At 47.9% G+C, this 19,691-nt stretch overlaps 1 protein-coding gene across 3 annotated transcripts in view; it reads right to left on the bottom strand.

Annotated features, from left to right (window-relative positions):
- Nucleotides 1–167: 167 nt before the first annotated feature.
- The window catches only part of ATP8B1 (ATPase phospholipid transporting 8B1), a 21,490-nt gene continuing 1,966 nt past the window's right edge, over nt 168–19,691 (bottom strand). For 2 of the 3 annotated variants that reach the window (XM_015615786.3, XM_033511483.1), the window contains exons 2-29: nt 18,774–18,877; nt 13,178–13,370; nt 11,055–11,152; nt 10,652–10,765; nt 10,086–10,184; nt 9,922–9,983; nt 9,401–9,473; nt 9,236–9,306; nt 8,817–8,899; nt 8,504–8,662; nt 8,250–8,338; nt 7,784–7,974; nt 7,493–7,701; nt 7,046–7,089; nt 6,757–6,913; nt 6,042–6,230; nt 5,702–5,814; nt 5,305–5,469; nt 5,093–5,204; nt 4,817–4,892; nt 4,593–4,725; nt 4,084–4,369; nt 3,243–3,466; nt 2,768–2,851; nt 2,251–2,496; nt 1,962–2,100; nt 1,751–1,881; nt 168–1,244 (exon numbers count right to left, since the gene is read on the bottom strand). In XM_015615786.3, coding sequence (XP_015471272.1) covers nt 1,011–1,244; nt 1,751–1,881; nt 1,962–2,100; nt 2,251–2,496; nt 2,768–2,851; nt 3,243–3,466; nt 4,084–4,369; nt 4,593–4,725; nt 4,817–4,892; nt 5,093–5,204; nt 5,305–5,469; nt 5,702–5,814; nt 6,042–6,230; nt 6,757–6,913; nt 7,046–7,089; nt 7,493–7,701; nt 7,784–7,974; nt 8,250–8,338; nt 8,504–8,662; nt 8,817–8,899; nt 9,236–9,306; nt 9,401–9,473; nt 9,922–9,983; nt 10,086–10,184; nt 10,652–10,765; nt 11,055–11,152; nt 13,178–13,358 — 3,762 coding nt within the window. In that variant the 5' untranslated portion in view covers nt 13,359–13,370; nt 18,774–18,877 and the 3' untranslated portion in view covers nt 168–1,010. The remainder of the gene's footprint in view (nt 1,245–1,750; nt 1,882–1,961; nt 2,101–2,250; nt 2,497–2,767; nt 2,852–3,242; nt 3,467–4,083; nt 4,370–4,592; nt 4,726–4,816; nt 4,893–5,092; nt 5,205–5,304; nt 5,470–5,701; nt 5,815–6,041; nt 6,231–6,756; nt 6,914–7,045; nt 7,090–7,492; nt 7,702–7,783; nt 7,975–8,249; nt 8,339–8,503; nt 8,663–8,816; nt 8,900–9,235; nt 9,307–9,400; nt 9,474–9,921; nt 9,984–10,085; nt 10,185–10,651; nt 10,766–11,054; nt 11,153–13,177; nt 13,371–18,773; nt 18,878–19,691) is intronic. The other variant, XM_033511484.1, reaches the window with a different exon arrangement.

Below are 19,691 nucleotides of genomic sequence, written 5' to 3'. Positions count from 1 at the left end.
CCCTCTTCCCTCTTCCCTCTTCCCTCTTCCCTCTTCCCTCTTCCCTCTTCCCTCTTCCCTCTTCCCTCTTCCCTCTTCCCTCTTCCCTCTTCCCTTCCCGGTTGTCCCCGGGAGGTGCTGACACTCCAGTGTGGTCGAGTCTAATGCCAGGACTCATTGCAAGGAACTAGACTTTCGGATATTTATTTGCATCACACTTTTGAAATGTACATTTCATTGAATGAGAGCTGTCGGTGATAATTTTTATTATAAAACAATTTCAATAATTAACTTTAGTTCGGGAGGGGGAAGTAGATAAAAGTGAAACATTCAAACACCTCCAAGAATGTGCAAAAGTAAAGAGACTCATAAAAACACTTTTTACACTGTAAGAACTGAGGCACCAGCAAGTGAAATACATTTCAATGAGAGTGGCTGATTTCTAGTTATCCATCATTGTGTCCAGAACTGAAATGAACAGCTTGTGCCTGCTCTTGGGCAGCTTCCAGAGCTGAGATATATCCTGATTCCTAATCCAATCTGACGCTGGCTGGACTTTATCAGCAAAGACATCCCAGCTCAGCTGTGGCAGCTCCCATGGGAGCATCCAGGGCCCTCCCCAGTCCGAGCACCCCATGTGCCATCGTGTGTGAGCAGGTCATGAAATGGAGCACACAGGCAAAATCGCTTTCAATGACAAATATGAAATGTAGATACAGCTGTGTACCAACACAGTATTAAACAGTGAAAAGTCTGCAATTCCAGGCATCACTAAAAACCAACATTGCTGGGATTTTGTTCCCAGCACGTGTATCCTTCACACAGAGCGGTCACACAAGGATCAGTAGCTCCACGGAGAGCTCTCGGTCTTTCTGCGTTCCCAGGAGTCCAAACCCAGAAACCTTTGTGATAAGACATAAAAATCTTCACATCCTTATACCACGTAGTTAAGAAAGGCTCTCTGTTTGTCCGGAGCGGTTGGGTGGGGTCGCTGCCAGCGGCAGCTCGTGGCCAGCAGTGAGCACAGCCCATCACGGGCCGGTGTCCCCCGTGTCCCCGGGGCCGGTGGCGGGGCCGGCCAGCACGGCGTCCAGCGGGGCGCGCCGCTTGCGGATGCTGCGCCCCGACGCGATCAGGTCGGCGTAGCCGCGCTGGTGGGAGAAGGCGTAGGCGGAGCGGCGAGCCGAGACCCCGCGGCGGAACGCGCTCTGCCGCCGCTTCCACTGCTGCTCCTCCAGCAGGTACTTCCGACGGTTCCTCTGGATCTGCACGCAAACACGCGGTGGGTCGTGCGTTAGCACATCGGCACAGCCTGAACTCTTTTCATAGCTGGCTCAAGGCAGAGCAGGAGCAGCCAAACCAATCCCCATAACTCTTAACGTGAACCCTGGCACTCCGGCCGAACCTAAATTAAGCCCAAACCGGGGCCCCCAGCAGCCTCACGAGGTGTCGGTGGCATCACCAGATCTCAGCCAGGCACAAGAGGAAACAGCCCTCCCTGAGCTGCTGCCTCTGGCCAGCCCTGCAGCCAGTCCTCCTCCCCCAGGACCCAAGCCAGGCTTGTGCGGCTCTCCCGAGGGCACCATCACTTACTTGTCTCTAACATTAGCACAAAATCCCAGAACGGCTTGGAATGGAAAAGCCCATCTCATCCCACCCCTGCCATGGACAGGGAAACCTTCCACTCAGGGACACCACAGCTCAGCAGTGACAGCAGCCCCTGTAAACACGCTCCTGCCATAGGCACCCACATAACACAGATTTCACACACTTTGTCGCTCTCCGAAGGCCAGATTGTCATGGATAAGAAGCGCTGTGCCACGACAGGCAGTAAGCAAATAGCAATGGATAAAATCATGGTAAGCCAAAGGTAGGGCTGTCGCAGAGCATTCGGAGCAGTTCCTGGGAATAAAAAGAGCAAAAGGTAATTATGGCAAAGATACATAAAACAGGACTGAGAAGCACCAACCACAAGGACTGACCTGTGAACTGAAAGCCAGAAGGGAAGAGAACGTGGATTCCAGCACTGTGTAAGTCAAATGTGATCCCAAAGTAAAGTGCAATACTCCCAAATACTGAGAAAGCATTAACAAAAGTCCAGTAACACGTATCCAGGCCAATCTAAAAGCAAACAAAAGTGCCAAATGAGTTTACTAATTCCAAATAATGACAACTTTTTGCATGTTGTTACATTTTTAGTGTAGAAATTTTAGAGCAGTGAACAGAAAGTGTTCTCAGAGCACCAGAGCTCAGGAAACCAAGCTTACTTGCCTGAAAATTGACAACAAATATCAGAGAGGATGCTGCTGTGACAGCAAAGGACTGATAATCTGCAGGGGCTTCTCCATCCTGTCCCATAGATTTAAGGTAGGCTCCGTACGGGATGAAGAAGATGATCAGTGAAGTCACAGCTCCATGGAGCAGACTTAAAAAGAACTTCTTGTAGTTGAAAAGTAAATCTCTCTGACCCAAAATATAAAGCCTGGGGAATCGAAGGCTCAGTTTGTCGCTCACATCCTTAATAAAGAGGAAAAAGGAAAAGAAAGTTGTTGTGAATTGTTCTCAGAGTGAGCTCTGAAGAGTGAGAAGCTGAACTATACCGTGTCCCAAAGGGAACGGCAGATCTCTTTCTCCTTCCAACAGCAATGATTTGCACCGAGCAGTGCAAAAGGAAGACATTCTTAAAAGCCACAAAAGCAAACCCCTCTTGTTTCATGGCAACCAGTGTAACCTAAAGACCTGGTGGCAGATGCCTTTGGATTCATCTGCTCTAACAACACAGACATACCTGGTCGAGCAAGCCGACGAGCAGGACCGGGAGACTGGAATACAGCACGTTGTACAGCGTGATGAACCAGTCCTCGTAGGCTGTCTGCAACAGAGGGGGAATCACAGGATCTAGGGATTTCATTTTATTACATCCTTCCCCTCCACTTCCTGAGAAAGTTCACATGGGCTCTGAGTTTAAGTTCACCCAGAGGCAGCAGCACCATGGCTCAAGGCTCTGCTGAAACTCTTTAGTCTGTGTTGAGCTGCCCCACTCCTTGCAAATCTTCCTTCCTGTACAACAATGATCCTGACTTCAGTGTTCTGCAATCATACCTGACTGCTCATAACTAACTCGCTCAGCACCCATCACATCCTCCTGCAGAGACCACTGGTGACAGCCTCACATTCCTGGCACTTCCCAGGTTAACTCTTTGCTGTTCCACAGTGACATAAGCATCCTCTTGTTGTTATCCCACACGAGCAGACCTTCCTACCTGGGCAGAGAAGCCATTGAAGAACGAGTACCAGATGTGGACCAGAGTGAAGGCGAAGTTTTTGTAGAAGAAGTATCTCAGAAACTTGCACATCCTGATGTACGACCAGCGCCCGTGCACCAGCAGCAGCCGCTGGAGGTAGCGGAACTGTCCGAAGGAGTAGTCACTGGACATGACAGCCTGCATCCCCTCCTGGCCACTGATCCCAACTCCAATGTGGGCAGCTGGGTGAAGGAGACAAACACCACACACCAGGTTGGACAAAGGGACAGGAGCAGGACCGAGGACACATTTCTACTGTCACCTGGATTCTCTCTCAGTGCTTGTTCTGTCAGAATGCACCGGGAAATTCACCAAAGAGAACCAAGCGATGGGACAGAGGGAGTAAAGTCCAGAACAAACTGGCCAGGCAGTTTACAAACACAACACCCTCGGGACATAAACCCTATCCTAGAGGTTTGTTTCTCACTGGGGTCTCTTGAGAAGCTGTTCACAGAGTAGCAGGTACAATCTGGGATGGCTAATGCCACCAGGCAAGGGGCAGCCAAGCTGCTGCTTTGGTCTTTATGTTACACTTCAGTAACACACAGCGTGAGAACAGATGGGATTCAAGTCCCTGCTCAGGGGATGCATACAGAATAAAAAAATAAAATAGATCAGGAAAAAACCACTAACCATTTCCTAAAGTGCTTCCTCAGAAAGGGAAACAGGCACAGAAGGTAAAAGCCCCACGGCAGCAAAGCAGATGGAAGAGTCTTCTGACAGAGAGGGACAGTGGAGAGACTGCAGGAGCAGGCCAGAGGAGATCTGTCCTAGCAAGAGAGCTTGACAGCTGCCTTACTTTTGATCATGTTCACATCATTGGCCCCATCTCCGATGGCCAGGGTGATGGCCTTCTTGTACTTCTTCACCAAATCCACCACCATGGCCTTCTGCTTGGGCGTCACGCGGCAGCAGATCACAGCCCTGCACTCACAGGCCAGATCAACAAAGTTCTTCTGCTGCTGCTCCTTGTAGGCCTCTGCCCTTCTCCTTTTTTCTGTTTGTTTCTTCTTCTCTTCTGCTGTTCTGGGGAATTTCAGCTTAAGTTTCTTTTTTTTCTTTTTCTTCTCCAGCAGGATTTCATTCTGTGAAAAAAGTAAAACTTACTAAGTTCCCTTCTGCACCGTTTCCAGTCCCGCTCCAGGCACAATCTAACATCACACCTGAGGTCATTATGCTCCCAGTGTCCATTTCTGGCATTTTAATGAACTGCTCGTGCAGAAAAGGAACGGAGTCCTCAGTGAGAGACACTGTAGCCTGGTGGTGCCCCAAACCCCAGACACTCGGGGGAACAGCCTTGGTACGTACCAGCCAGGAGCCAGTGATGATTAGAGCCCGGTCTCTGCTGCCCTGGAAGAAGGGCTCGTTCATCCTGAGGGAGGAATGTGGACTGGATCCAGCCCTGTTCCTCTGGTTTTCCAGCCTCGTTTGAAGGAGAGCACTGGAAAGAGACAGAGAAACTGTTACAGAAAAGCCAAGGTCAGGATCAGACTGCAAATCCTGAAAATGAACTCCTCAGTGTTTTCACTTGCCTGGTATCTTCTCCATAGCAGATGGCCGTTTCCTCTGTTAAGAGTTCACAGGAAAATCCAATATTTTCAGCAGTTTCTACCAAAAAAATTAAGAGAGGAAAGTATTTACTGAAAGTTCTGTCACAAGTAATTGTTAGGAGCAGCCAGAAGCAGCTCAAGTGCTCTTAGGTAATTTCTGATTTATGTTTCAGTATGAGAATTGCCTTTCAATGCCACAGTACAGATGCACAGGATAAAACCCTCCTGTTTTCAGCTCTTTGGTGTAAGCAACCCCACCTTTTTTGTCACCAGTAAGCACCCAGATTTTAATGTCTGCTTTGGAGAGTCTGGAGATAGTTTCTGGAACTCCATCCTGCAGTTTGTCTTCAATAGCTGTTGCACCAAGCAGCTGGAAGGGATTTGAAACACAGGTGGTCAGTAGCATTGAAACATTGAAACTTTCTTTTAATAACACAATTGAAATGTACTAAAAATGCACAGCTCCTTACAATCAGGTTTTTTTCTATTTCTTCATACACTTTGTCCAGAGCTTCATCCCGGTGACTTGTAGCTAAACTGGCCTCCACAAACTTTTTATTCCACACTTCAAATTCATCCTGGCTTATGTCTCTGTAGCACAGGCAGAGTGTCCTGAGAGTTTCATTTGCAAAGACCTTAAAAATAATTAAAACCACACATATCCACAAAAGGAATCTCTTCATTTGCAATCCAGACATGAGGGTAAGAACATAAGCATCTGACAAGTTCAACAAAACAAATCCAACTTTCAGAACTAATTGCAGGTTTCCATTTGTCTTAATAGCTTAGGAAAAGGAAATTAATAACATTATTGTCAGAAATAAACAATTTTTTTTTAAGAAAAGAGCATACAAAATAAAAACATACATCGAGTGCCTCTTCTGTGGCTTCTCTCTTTAGATTCCTGGGGTGCAGCCGCTCGTAAATCACCGTATCGGCCCCTTTGCAGTACAGCCTGATATTGCCATCGGTCTCTCTTACTGCGGGGACAAACAGCACAGGTGGCACTCTCAGATAAAGGAATCATTTCAGATTGGGTTTTTCAGCCTACTGCCAAGTCCCAAAGCACAGGACAGCATTCCTTCTTCATTGGACTCAGAGGTGCCCCAGGGCTGTCACACAGCTGTTAATTCTCGACGCCAGCTTCCTTTGCACACCCCTTTTCACCCCTGAAATTCTCCGTGTGCGCTGGCAGCCATCAGCTTACCGATGACAGACATCCTCTTCCTGTCGCTGTTGAAATCCAGGATGGCCAGGACATCGTAGGTCCTCTGGACCCCCATCTCACTGATGGTGATGGTGTTCTGTGTTCGGGAGAGGAAAACGTAGCCGAAGTTCCGGGCGGCCGTCACCAGGGCCCCCTCGTCCGGGGACGCTGCCTGGTAATGGAGCTGACCTGTGGGATTGCAGGCAGGAAATGCTGGGGATCCAGCTGGGCACAGCTGCAGCACACACACACAGCAGTGACCGTGAACCCACCCGGCCCTCACACCTACCTCCCAAACTGAATCATGTCTTCTACCTCAATATCCTAATTTCTCAATCTGGTCATTGAACCACTTCCCAAAAAAACCTCCAAAAGACAAATCCTTGGCCAGAGACACCAATACAGTGAGTGGAAACAACCCCAAAAACATTAGGAACAAGAAAGGACAGGACACTGTTGATTCCATGGAGATTTCACAAAGATGGGAGTGAAGCAATATTACTATTCCATGTTTTAATCAAAACTTCTGACCAGTGATTCACAAATTCAACGGCTGATCACCCCTCCATTTAGTTTTGTTTAATTTAAAAGGGCCACCTAACACTCCTTCCTTAATGTATCAGCATTAGGTGCAAACCTCTCCCTTGTAGAGCTGAATTTGAATTATTGTTTTCTGCTACACAAGGAAAACAAACCAACCAAAAGCCACACTCACCATCAGAAGTGTCAGCCATGACTGTGTGACAAATAGCGAGCAGAAAAAAGAACTTCTGGATTTCTGGCTCCTTTCCAGACTTTATTTGCTCTATCAGATATTGATCATAGAATAAGAACTTTCCATCAGCGTACGTATTCCAGCTGAAATCGACTTGCTGCTCAGAACCCAGGGGAAGAGAGTCTGAGTTAGCACAGGCGCCGTTGCTTTGTGCCCACATCACCTCTCCGTGCTCTGCCGAGGGAGCGTTCCCGTTCCAGGGGCCGGGACCCAGCTGGGCTCAACCTACCTGTGGGTGGCTCTGGAGCTGTCCTGCTGCATCCCGGCTGTCTCCTGCAAGGGAAGCACCCCAGTCAGGGGAGCAGGCACAGCAGAGTAAAGCACATCTACAACATGAACTGCCCTAGCACTGCAAGCGAAGGAAAGGGACAAATTGCTGCTCTTGTCTGTTCCTTGACTTTGGCCCCAAAGCCTTCCTAGTGAAAGTAAATTTGTACAAAAAATTGTGCAAATTGCCAATTTTCAGTTTTCCTGAAAGCTGAGAAGTTCCTGATAAAGTTCCTTAATTTCCACTCTGTAAGTGTGGAAAAAACCTCAACAATTCAACCCAATGCTTTACCCAATGCCAGGTCTGAATTGTGGAAGTTCAGCTGGAACTAAGAGAACTCGTATGTACCTGATTTCCAACAATTCTTCCTCCTCCTCCTCCTCCTCGCACAGGCTTTGCACAACTCACCGTATCTTTGTCCATTTATGCAACACTTTTTGAAGGTCATGATGTTCTGCGTAAGGGTTCCAGTCTTGTCCGAGAAGATGTACTGGATTTGCCCCAGCTGCTCGTTGAGCGTGGTGGTCCTGGCCTTGGCAGCCGTGTCCTTCTCGGGGTAGTACATCTGCAGGTCCCAGTTGATGAAATAGCTTTGGCCAAAGCGGATCACTTCCACGCTGAATGAAAGAGAGGGAACGTTCTCACTCGCGGCCGCAGCTCGCGTGTCGGCGCGGCGACACCTCCTGAGGGATTTCCTACCTGACGTAGAGGGAGATGGGCACCATGGTGTTGAGGACAATGATGTACCCCCAGAAGTTGAGGAAGCCCCGGTAGGCAGGGCTGAAGTCCTGCGCGTCGTACAGGTACCAGGAGGAGTTGCCGATCTGCTGCTCCCAGTAGGTGTGCCCGATGGCCAGCCCAGCCGACAGCAGGATGAGGACCACGATGATCTGCAGGGCACACACAGGCTTCTCACTCTTCAGAAACACTTGCTCCGCTTGAATCCCAAATCCCCGTGTTCCAAACAGAATGTGACGGGTATTTGTGAGGAGAAATGGAGCAAATATTTCCCACAAAGGCACTTTTCACACTTCCTCCTACTCCATCCCAGCTCAGCAGGCCAGAAAAAAGTCAAAATATATTTATTACACACACACAGGAAGAAGCTGCCTAACTTTGCATTCACTATTCACTTAAAATCTGAATTTTAAACAAAAAGGCTTACAGTATAAACCATGTAGTTCATGAGGGAGTCGATTTTTGTCCTTTTGAATCTTGTCTTTCCACTATTTTTCATTATTTTTGTGTCAGCACCTAAAAATAAAGAGTAAAAAATTTTAAAAAGGAAAGATAGGATAAGCAAACACACGTCGGTATTACAGTTTTACCGAAGTGGGATATGAAATACAGTTGGTATCTGTAGGATGAAGATCCTTTTTCACTCTACAGGTGTGCTCTTAGTGGGGAAATATTACTGACCTGCAAATATGACCATTCCATGGCAGAAGTCTGTATTCCTGATCTTACAGCCACGCAACAAAACCTTATCAGCATCCAGGGAATAATTTGAGTTTCTCCAGGATAATGTTCCTGTAAACTTATCCAGTCGGTTATTGGGTTCTTCACATTCAACCAGACCTAGAAAATTTGGAGGAGAATGTGTTTAATGTACAAATTGAATCCAAATGCACTGATTTGTACCCACCATGGAAGTAGATTTACTTTACATTTATTGACTTGCAAAACCAATTTGAGCTACGTTCTAACAGCATTAGGTTAGAGCTGTACCCACCATCAAAGTCTGCCAGGGCACTTTCTTCCTGAAGGTGCCTGTGTGTCACCTCTAGGGCCATTTTGAATTTCAAGTTGGTCTCTCTAAGAAGAAAGGATTAAAAGGTGATTTTATTAAAGCCACGGATACAGGAGAGAAGTTTAAGCACAATTAAATTAAGGTAGCACTACTTCTCTGGGCAACCTATACTAAAGTAAAAAACAAGTCCATATCCTTTTCCTTTCTTCCCATGTCACATCCTCCAACAGTTTTGATGTGTGTGTAGCACTGCAGTGGACAGTTTTGAGTGCCTCTTCAATTGTGGGAATCAGCAGCTGGATACATTTGCCCATGTGAGCCTTAACAAGCACGAACACAATCCTTGCTCTTTTCCTACTCAGCCCAAATGAACTGCAAGACTTCCCTAAGCAGAGCCTTACCCATCCAGTTCAGCCGTCTCCACGTAGCACAGGCTGTTTGGTTCTGAGCTGGACAGCAGCAAAATATCAGCCTAGGGAATAAATAATCAGACATCAAATAAAGCCAGGCCAAGACTCCTCCAGAGCTCTCTAGAAACATAAAACAAATGTATCTGAAGCACTTACAGGAACAAAAGCATTTTTCTTCAGACGAATGATATCACCAACTTTAATATCTTTCCATTTAGTGGCTTTGAACCTAATATCAAGATAGTTTAATAATTATTATTCTTTAATCTAGAACATGATGCACTCTATAAATCTTCTAGGACTGAACTTTGCTTAGAATAAAAATGAGCTCTTGGTGCATTGTGGATTTGCTTTTCAGAAACTGCAATTTCATTGAGGGTCAACAGCTGAGAAGTCAGTCCAGCTCTTCTCTTCCCACTTCACTGAGTTAGGAATTCCTGTCCTTCTCTCCAAAGAGGAGACAAGAGATCTGTTGCTCTTAGCACAGATTTAGCCCCAGTGAATTAATTTTAAATTACTCCTTTGAGCAATTCTCTTCCAGCTTCAATGAGGTTTTCAGGCAGGCAGTGGAGACCAGAGCTGAACCTTTCCTATCACCTACAGCTTCAGATCTGGGGCAAAGCTTAGCAACAGGGCAACACTCATCACTCACAGAGCTCAGAGGGGACCACACCAACCTTCCATCCTTGATGACATCACACGTCCTGTTATTAACCTCACTGTCCATCCTGTGACGAGCCTGAAAGCGGAGCAAAGAATGAGCTCCCTGCTCTGTCACAACAGGAGAAATGAGCTACACTGGGTGGGTTTTGCTTTTCAGTGAACAGAACGTGATTCTTACAATGTCATCCACCAGGTCTTTGACTGCAGTTATTCCCAGCACCAAGAGCAAGGGCACCAGCGTTGTGTACCACGACAGCGTCGTTATTTGAGGAATCGACTACAAGAGACCAATAAAATCAGTTCAGTTCAGGATCATCAATCACATTTAAATCAGAGATATTTCATAGTCACCTGGCTAGAGAAAAACACTCCACACCAGAGAGAATTTTAATTCAGGTTGTGAAAATGAACAAAACTCTGTGGGAAGAGTTTGGCTGTTACACTGCTTAGGAATCAGCTTCCCCTTCACTGGCTCATACACTGTTGGTGCTTCTGATTTATGAGATGGACTCAAGAGACATCTTTTCCTCATGAAATTCATGAGCTCTGCAACGAGTTCATTCTAATTCTGTGCAACTAGCTCATCCCAGAGCTCTGCTATAGCTCATCCACATTTATTGCAGTTTCTGCTGTGATGGGTTTGGTCTCAGCCCCTCAATTCCCTGACAGGACAGCACTGAATTGTGTCATAAATATTATTGAGCTCAGATTCCCTTCCCAGCGAGTATTCTCCATCTCGCTTACCTGCAATATGAGAAGAACAAGGAAGTAAAAGTTGGCTGCTCTCTTGAACTGTTCAAACAGATTCAGAGGTAAAAAAGTGATGGGGTTGTACTTGTACGTCTTAATTGCGTTTCCCTGTGGGAGAAATGCAAACATCAGTCACACAGCAGAGCCTCTCCTTCCAGCACAAATGCACAGTGCGTGTTTTTAAGCTCCTAATTCTCCACCTCACTTTAAACACGTCTCTTGATACTTTAATTTTCCATCCCAAAACCCCAGCCCAGTTATCCCTCCCCCGCCTCTGCTGGAAGCACTGAGGAATTGTGAACGGTGGCTTTTACACCACTCACCATCCCAAAGATCTTCAGGGATTAAGGAAGCATTCACCCGACAGTTAGCACCTCATTGGGATAAAACAGCTTACCGCATATTTGCTTTTTTTGAAGCACAGGAAGATTGTTCTCTTGAAGCCCGGCTGCTCATAGAAGCGCTGATCGTTTGCTTTAACTTGCCAGCTGCAGTCTGCAAGGGATAAAAGGGGTGGAAAAGCGTTATAAACATGAGGAAACAAATCTGCCACTTTCAGGTTTTCTCTCAAACCCGTATTTTAAAGGTACTTTCAGTGAAGCTCGGCTGGTGCCTGCTTTATAGTACATATCCTTAAAAAAACCTTTTCAAGGCGTTTCCAGGCTGCTTGTCTTTCCCAGCAATTCAAGTACATTCAGAGGAAGAAGCGTTGCTTAACATTTGAAAGTTCTGTGGGAAAGCTGCAGGGTAACGTTTATTCATGTTAAATTCCCTTCTCTCCCCTCTTTTAGTTCACTTCTGTGAGGCCCATGAAACGCTGAGCGCTCCAACCCGGCTGTCTGTCTTGTTGGAAGAGGTCAGCTCATCTTTTGAAGGCAAGTATTTGTTCACACCCATAAAAAAGTACAAATCTGAAGTGCTCCTTTTATTTCTTCAGCCACCGCTTTTGTTTGATTGTGAGAACACTCAGGAACAGGAGCTGCATCCATCAAATAATTGTCTGTGCCTGCTCTTTCACCGCTTTCGCTCCCATTCCCGGCAGCCCGGCACCCCCAGGCACACACTCGGGAAACCTCGAGGTTTCCCATCCCAGGAACTCCTTCCCCAGCTTTGGAAGGCGGTTCCCGGCAGCTCTGCCTTCCTGGGGAGGGTGAGGCAGGCAGATTTTGAAATGCAGCTTTCCTGACTCAGCGGCCAAGCATCCCCTCTCCTCCAGCCGGAGTGACTGTCCCTGCTGGATGCTCTTCCCGGTTTCACCAGATCCTCTTCACCCATGGACGGGGTGAAACTCCCGGCGGCAGAGGAGTGCCACGGCCGTGACTCACACCTCAAAACCCAAATCCAAAGACTTTTTTTATCCTCCTCATCCACCACAGAGGAAATTCCAGACTGACATATCTGGACTTTTCCTGTGACTACACAACTTTCATTTCCAGAGGCTTGCTTACAAGCCCAGAAGATAATAGAGAAATATTTGTTTCAAAGAATCACTGAAAGATTATACCCATAAATCGAGAAAGTTACTAAATTTTGTCAAAATGACAGGGCATAAAGGAAAACATAAAGTACATAAACGTTTCCTTTACACATTCCAAAAACATTGCTGTGCTGATAAAACTGACGGAAACTGGCAAATGAGGTCTGAGGTAAAACCTGCAGGAAGCAAGCTCCTCAAAATCACTTTAAACAGTGGTGCTAACACGTAATGTTTTGGCAAGCTGCTTTGGTAATTCATCAACTTGAAAGGATGTCATCATTAAAAAAGTCTTAAGCTAAACATGTGACAGGTGCTGGTAAAATGAAAACATAACAACAGGTGGTTATGAAATGAGAGCCGATCAACTGTTCCCACACGAAGAGGAAAAAATCTGTATAAATGACACAGGCTCTGGTTACATTGAAAATCCTCGTGTTGCAGCATGAGAAAAGGGAATTTAGGGGAGCTCCAGATGTTTTTTTGGGCAGAGGTTCAGAACAGGGATGCCAGAAAGGCTCCTCCCATTGTTCCTACGGCAGCAGCCACAAGCTGTACCTGCCGGCTCCTTGGAGCTCCTCCCACTCACCTTTTACCTTTCAGGAAACTCAGGAGGCTGCAAAATGAGCAGTGAGCTGGAAATCTGCTCTGCACAAGCAGAAATCCAGGCAAAACACTGACTGAGCACAGCAAAATGGTTATGCTGGAGCCCAGAGGACTGGGAAAACGAGCAGCTGAAGGTCTGTCTGAACAGTTCCCAGAGCACAGGCCACGCACATCCAGGGCCTGCCTTAATAAAGAGGAGGTCACCACGCAGCTCATTATCTTTACGCAAGGAGCAGTGGCACAGAACTGCAGGCTGGAATGAAGCTGAGTTTCATTCTGACATTTGTTAAACTGAGCTACCATCAGTTACTCCTCCAGAGTCAGATAAGCCATCCCAAACCATACCTGACAAACAAACACACAGGTCCAATTGGTCCCTGAGGCTCAGCCTCTGCATCCAGCATCGTGTACTGCCCAAATCCAGTTCAGGATGTTGTTACCTTTTTTCCCAGGATTTCGGATCTCCTCAGCCTCCCTGCTGGCTTGCTTCGGTCCCAGCTCAGCCCCAGGCTGCCGAGCGTCCAACTCGTCCTCTGTTTCATCGTCACTGTAGGGCACCACCTCATCGTTGGGCTGGGAATCCTCCTCAAAGGTGGTCTCTGAATCCCTTTCTGAGATCATGCTGCTAGCAGCCTGCCAGAGTTTGGGACAAGTTAGGGAAAAGAGCTCACATAACAAGTGCCACAAACCACATCTCTAATTTTCCTCTGCTGGTGCCGCTCACCAAACCCCACATCTGAAACCAGTTTCCCCAGCACAGCCCAGGGCACGGGCTGTTTTCCAGCACTGGGCAGAGTCAGGGGACAGTTGTTGCCCCAGCCAGCCCCTCATTACTGTTGTGCTACTGTGATTAATTACACAGTGCAGCACCGTGTGCTCTGACGCAGGACGGAGGAGCCGGGGAGCGCACGGACACGTCTCCCACCGTGAGGAGCCACAGGAGCTGGAGCCCTGCTTGGCCACAGTGGGACACGGAACCGAGCATCAAGAGCATCCAGGGCTCAGGTCACACAGCTGATCCTCCATCCTGGCCTGCCCAAAGCAGCCTTGTCCTCTCTCTTCCGCGGGCTGAGCAGCAGTGTTTGTCACTGCAGGATCCCACTTGTTGGTGCAAACACCCCAGCACACCACGGGACACATTCTGCCTCAGGCCTGAGCTGTAGCAGAGGAGGGATGGTCTCCAGCTGAGCTGTGGCCGTGCCCATGTGCCTGGAGTCTGGAATCTCCAGCCATCGCTGCGGGGGAGCCTAACCCTGAACTACACAGCAGCTTGTCCTGCCTCACCACCATGGCCTTTGCTAACAAACCCAGCAACCAGCAGGGTGGGCACCAAACCTGCTGACACCCCCTCAGCTTCTGCTTTCTGCCGAGCTGAATCACCTCCCCTCCCTAATACCTGCGGTGAGAGTGAGGTAAATATTCCATGAGCACGGCCCGTGCTGCTCCGGTGGCAGGCTGCTGGCAGAGAGCCCAAGGCACGCCACGCTGCCGAGCCACAGCCACAACAAATCCACCAGGACAAGTGTGCAGGAACCCACACCACTTCTCCCACCCAAGCTGTTGGAGGCTTCTCCCTGATGGAATTACCCAGGAGCACAACAGCTGGTCCCTAACAGGTGTAGAACCTGTTACAGACCATGTTTTCCTAAAAAGCCTTGCAGTTAGGGAATGCACCTCAAGCTCCAACTCAGGCCCCTGAATACCTCACTGTGATATTTTGATTTATTTCTTTTTTGTGCTTTTGTTCTTTCTGTCCTGCTAACGCCCCTTGTGCTGTGGGGAACAAGTTCCTCCCACACACTGTGCCTAGAACACAAAATGCCACCAGATCTTTGACTCCACAGCAACCGAAACAAGCTCGTATTCCTGGCACACAGAGATTCAGCTGTTAGTCTATTAAACTTTACTGATTAACTGCTTAATGATTAATGAACGAATTAGTAATGAGAAGGGTCAGATGAGATGTTAAAACCGTGCTGCTTTTGTTTTCCATGACAGATGTGTGGCTCCACAGCAATTCCTGCAGTGCCGCCAGGGGTGATGCTCACTGGGAACAGACGCCAGCAAAGTGATCTGGGGTAAGGTTAAATTAGCTGCAGTCACTTTCCCTCCTCAGAGAACTGAACTGCCGACTGGAAAACCTCGTTAAGAGAGGAGATGTCATTAAGAGTTCCCCTGCAGGCAGCACAAACTGCTCTGTGCTGCGGGCACAGCATTAGCATGCTGCAGGAGGCAATGGAGCCGTGCCCGGAGCCTGAGGAAAAGCTCCCGCAGCTGGGAGGGACAGGAGCTGCTGCGGGACCCAGGGCACAGGAACCCTCCCGTGACAGGCTGACAAATTGGTTTCGAGTTAGGTTTCATGACACCTGGTCTGGAAGCAGAGGGCTGGCTGGGACTGGCGCAGGTTGAGAGGAAGGTGTGTGAAAGGGGAGATGCCAGGAGCTGCAGAGATGCCAGCTGGGCCTGAGGCAGCGGGGAACAGAGGGCAGCACCCAGCCAGCAGAGCCGGCACCCAGCAGCACCCAGCAGAAACTAAAGGGGAACAAACATGGCAAGAACAGAGGAGGCCACTACTGGTGTTTTGATGCAGTCACCATTCTGAGGACTGTGGAAACAGCTCATGGAGATGGAACAACACAGTTGTTGTTACTCAGAGAATACTTTAAAAAGATGGCTCTTGGCTGCAGGGCCCTCATTTGCTAGTTCCTGCCTTGACAGCAGGGGCTTTCACACTGTTTCAGGTCAGCTTCAGAACAGAAAACCTCACACTGACCACCTCAGCCTAGAGGAAGTGTCAGCTCACACTGCCTGGGTGGGTGGGGAGCAATGCCCAGCTCCCAGCTCTGCCTTCTAGCTCAGGAAATCCTGCTGATTCAACAGTGCTATGGATATATGGGGAGGTAAAGGAGATCAAAATAGTATTAATCTCAGGTTTAGGTATACCTGATCCAGTTTATTTACTTAAAGGGCAAATTCCACTCAGGTTTGGTGTCTACTTCTGCCTCAGGGCGAGCACCAGATAATTTGGAATAAATTAAACCTTGTAAAAACTCCACTTACTGCATTTGTTTCAAGGCAGTAAACAGCAACCCAAAGCAATCTTACTCTAAACTCCTCTCTGGAGAGTCACTGCACATGACAGTGCTGGGAGAACCTGGGGTGACTTCTTGCAAATCAGATCATCACTCCAAGTGCCCTGGAAGTTAATGGTAGAAGGATTAAAATGCCCCTAAAGCTGTTATTTTGTGTTTATTATGGCTATGAAGACCTCAGATGTGAAGCACAAGCCTCACCATCACACACCTGCTGGCCACCACACCCATGCACAGCTCACACCTGCAGGTTCCTGTCCTTGGCACCGTAATCTGCACTACCTCACCCACCCTGGCACTGCCAAGCTCAACAGCTGCTCAAACCTGGCCACACACTGTTCTTTCAGAGCACAACAGCAGAAACATAAAGCAAACTCAAATAGTACAGAAAGTAACCCAGAGAGACCCTTCTGAACTGCTGTAGGTCTCTGGAGTTCAATTAGGACAAAAAAGCTACAGCAAGATATTTCACTGATTTAACCTGGCATTTTAAAAGTATTTAAATGCAGAGCCTGATCCTCTGACACGTAAGATTCATTTCTTTGCTAGGGATTGCTGGAGCATCTGGCACTGCAAAACAAAACCTGCTGGCAGGAGGGCTGAATACAAACTCCCAGAGCTGCTCTGGGCTGGGTGTCCCACAGAGACCTGCTGGCAGATACATGAGCACCCCAATTCTATTTTCCCTCAGTAATGATGCTGCCATCCTCAGCTGTCCCGCTCTGCTCTCCTCAGCAGTAATGGAGAGTCAGAGCCAAAACGGGAGCACAGACAGAGCCAGCCTGGGATGGAGCAGGGGCTCATATCCCTCACATTCCCTCTGCCTCCCACAGCAGGATATTATTGCCTTTGTGCTCTCCCCTCAGGGATCCTGGCCAAGGGCTTTCACAGGGTATGGGCCTTCATGAAAAATGGATTCAGCAACTCATTCCCTGGAACCAGAGTGCTGCAGGGAAACCAGGAAATCAGAAACTGGGGTTGCTTCCAACCCATGAGCTGGGTCACTGATTACTCACAGCAGATATGAGATGTTACTGGGAACAAGTGCTTGGACAGGCAGATAGAAGGGTCTCCTGAACAGCTCCAACCTTCCAGGTAATCTTTATGACATTTGGAGAGGAGAAGCAATCAGCAGCTAAAACAGCATGAATCAGCACAAAAGGGCCAAGGAAATAACCTTCACTCCAAACACTACTGAGCTTCAGGGAGATTGCCATGTAAATGACATGCTTAAAGCTGATCAATCTATAGAGCTGTCTCACACAGGACTTCAGGTACTTCCCTGAATGACTACTTTATGGTAATTGAACACCAAAAATGATATCTTGAAGGGGATGATTTCCCTTAGTCATTTGTTCAGAAACACCACTGGCTGTCACATGCACCCTAAGAAAGGTAAAGCCCAGCTCCTGGGATGCCCCAGAGAAGGTGAGCCCAGGAGTTCAGGTATCTGAACTCGAGAGCATTGAGGTAATGAAACCCAGCTCCTGTCCCTGCACATCTTCCCTGCACTGTGAGCCTGGAAACATTCCCACTGGAACCTGCCAGCCTGTGCCTAACTCGGGGTGACTCAGGTCCCTCCCCAAAAGGTTCAGATCAGAGCGGTTCCAGTATGGCTGCAGATAAAAACCCAAAAGGCTCCCACACGAGCCAGGACAGCAGAACGTGTCATACCCGAGATCTCCACACAGCAGAGCCACCACCGACTCCAGCTGTCCCTGAGACGTGGGAAATCCTTGGGGACCCCGTTCTGGAGGTGCCAGGAGTCACCATCCTGTCACCTGCACCATGGAGTGCTGCCGTGCCCCAGCCCCTCATCACCACCACACCACACACCCATTGTAAATACCAAGTGTATCTGTTTGATTCACAGTAACACCTGAACACAGGCACCCACTGCTGCTCTGAGGCTGGACAAACTCTGAGCACCAAGGACTAATTCCAGCTCCAAGAGACTTTTTAATTGCTACTGTGCACAGCCAAACCTGCAACACCCACAGATGTTTCCTTCGCAGGGAACCAACCCCGGTCCCTCCTGCAATGCTGCAATAACCCAAATCACCAGCACCAGCAGGAGGCAAACACCACAGCAGAACTGGCACCACCAAGCTCTGCAAAGCTTGCTTTAAAAAGCTGCTGGGAGGTGACAATTCCTGAACACACCACACACCTGGTGAAGCAAGCTGAGACACCAAGACCCTGAAACTTTCTAGAGAGAGGAGAGAGGGTGCAGTTCTGCACTGCTGACAAATGTTCAAGTCCCATCTTGGGGAAAAAATTAAAAATAGAAAGCAGAGGTTATTGTGTACTCCCCAGCATAGCTATTTATTAAAACTTGTATGAAAACAAGTACGAAGGACATTCCAGTGTAATTAATTTATCCCAATAAGCCATCAGGATTTGACACAAGAGATTAACCAGGCACCAAGCATTTAACAGAAAATCACTCTGAGAAAGAGACCCACAGCTTACAGACCAGCTGCCTGGGGTTATGCAAAAATGAGTGAAGATGTGCCATTGCATAAACAAAATCATCATTTTCCCCATTATCTGCCCTGGGATTTCTCATTAACAGACCTGCAGAGCTCTGTCATTTAAAGTCCAAGGCAAGGCAAGTTATCTTTGCAGAAGATAAGGGGGTTGCTAACCTTTGCTTTGCTCAAGCTGCAGGTTCCACGCACTCTGAAAGGGTTTCAATCTGCTTTTTAGAGGGTGTTACCTTGGTCTCGAGGTTCACCTTATACAACAGCCCATACTGAGGTTAATAGAGGAAAAAAGAATTATTTTTGTGCACACTTAACTGTGTTGTTTGGAGTAGAAGATAATTTGGAACTTTATAGTTTTTTTCCCTAGCAATCACCGTCACCATCAAAACCATTGGAAATTCCATTTATACACCTTTTCTGGCAGCATCTGCAATGGACACCAAAGGCATTTCCCTGACCTTTATCCGATGGAGGGTGTGACTGAAGCCCAGACTGCATCACAGACCTTGGCACTGGCCACTCACAGGGAGTCCCCTGTGCTCAGATTCAACTCAGGCTCCATCTGCAATAAACAATGTAAAAAATGGTTTATTGGTAATTCCACCTCGTGTGCACGCAACAACAAAAAGCTCTTCTTTAAAAAAATCATGAAATTAATGTGCCTTGCAAAATTTCTTAGGAGAAAGAGAGATTTCTGCTTAGTTCTCCAGACCTTTCCATGCTGCTCCTGTCCCTCCTCTCAGGGACAGAGTCCCTCTGGCAAATGGTTCTTTTCTTGATTTGTTTGTTGTTTTCCCTTGCAGTGCTTCTCCTCACCCCCATTTTTTATTTTTAATACGTTGTTCAACATCTCCCTGTGCATCACTGTACAGCACTTTGTACCCAAGAGCACCCATGAACTTGCTGGAATTGCCCATTGTGAGGAAAAATCACGCTATGAAAAGCCAGTGTCCAGCAAGGAGACAGAGGAGTGCTGCACCTTTATTCAAATAAAGGGAGAGAGTGCTCTGGGTGCAGCCCCGTGGAGTTTCTCTCTGGGGGTTTTGGAGGGCGCAGCCTCCTTTCATCCTGAACTCCAGGGTGTGTTGTGCTCTTCCTTTCCCCGGCAGCTGAGGTACCAGGATGGTAACCCTGGCACACATCCCCCTTTGGACCTGGCATTTTACCCCCAGCTCTGAAGTTCAGGTTCTCTGAACTCTGTGATAGGCTTTGTGAGGAGCCACTTGTCCTATTGCCCTGAGGTTCAGGAGTCACTGTCTGGGCTCTGTGATGAACTCGGGCCTTGAGGCTGGCAGAGGCATTTCAAACCCCCTGTTTGTAAAGACATTAGTGCACATCTATCCTGTCACCATCGATCTTCAAACTCAAATGAAAAA

Source organism: Parus major, unplaced genomic scaffold (assembly GCF_001522545.3).
Source record: "Parus major isolate Abel unplaced genomic scaffold, Parus_major1.1 Scaffold258, whole genome shotgun sequence".
Taxonomy (NCBI): Eukaryota; Metazoa; Chordata; class Aves; order Passeriformes; family Paridae; genus Parus; species Parus major.
The sequence above is the reverse complement of the archived record's forward strand: the minus strand, read 5'-3'. Positions and strand labels throughout refer to the sequence as shown.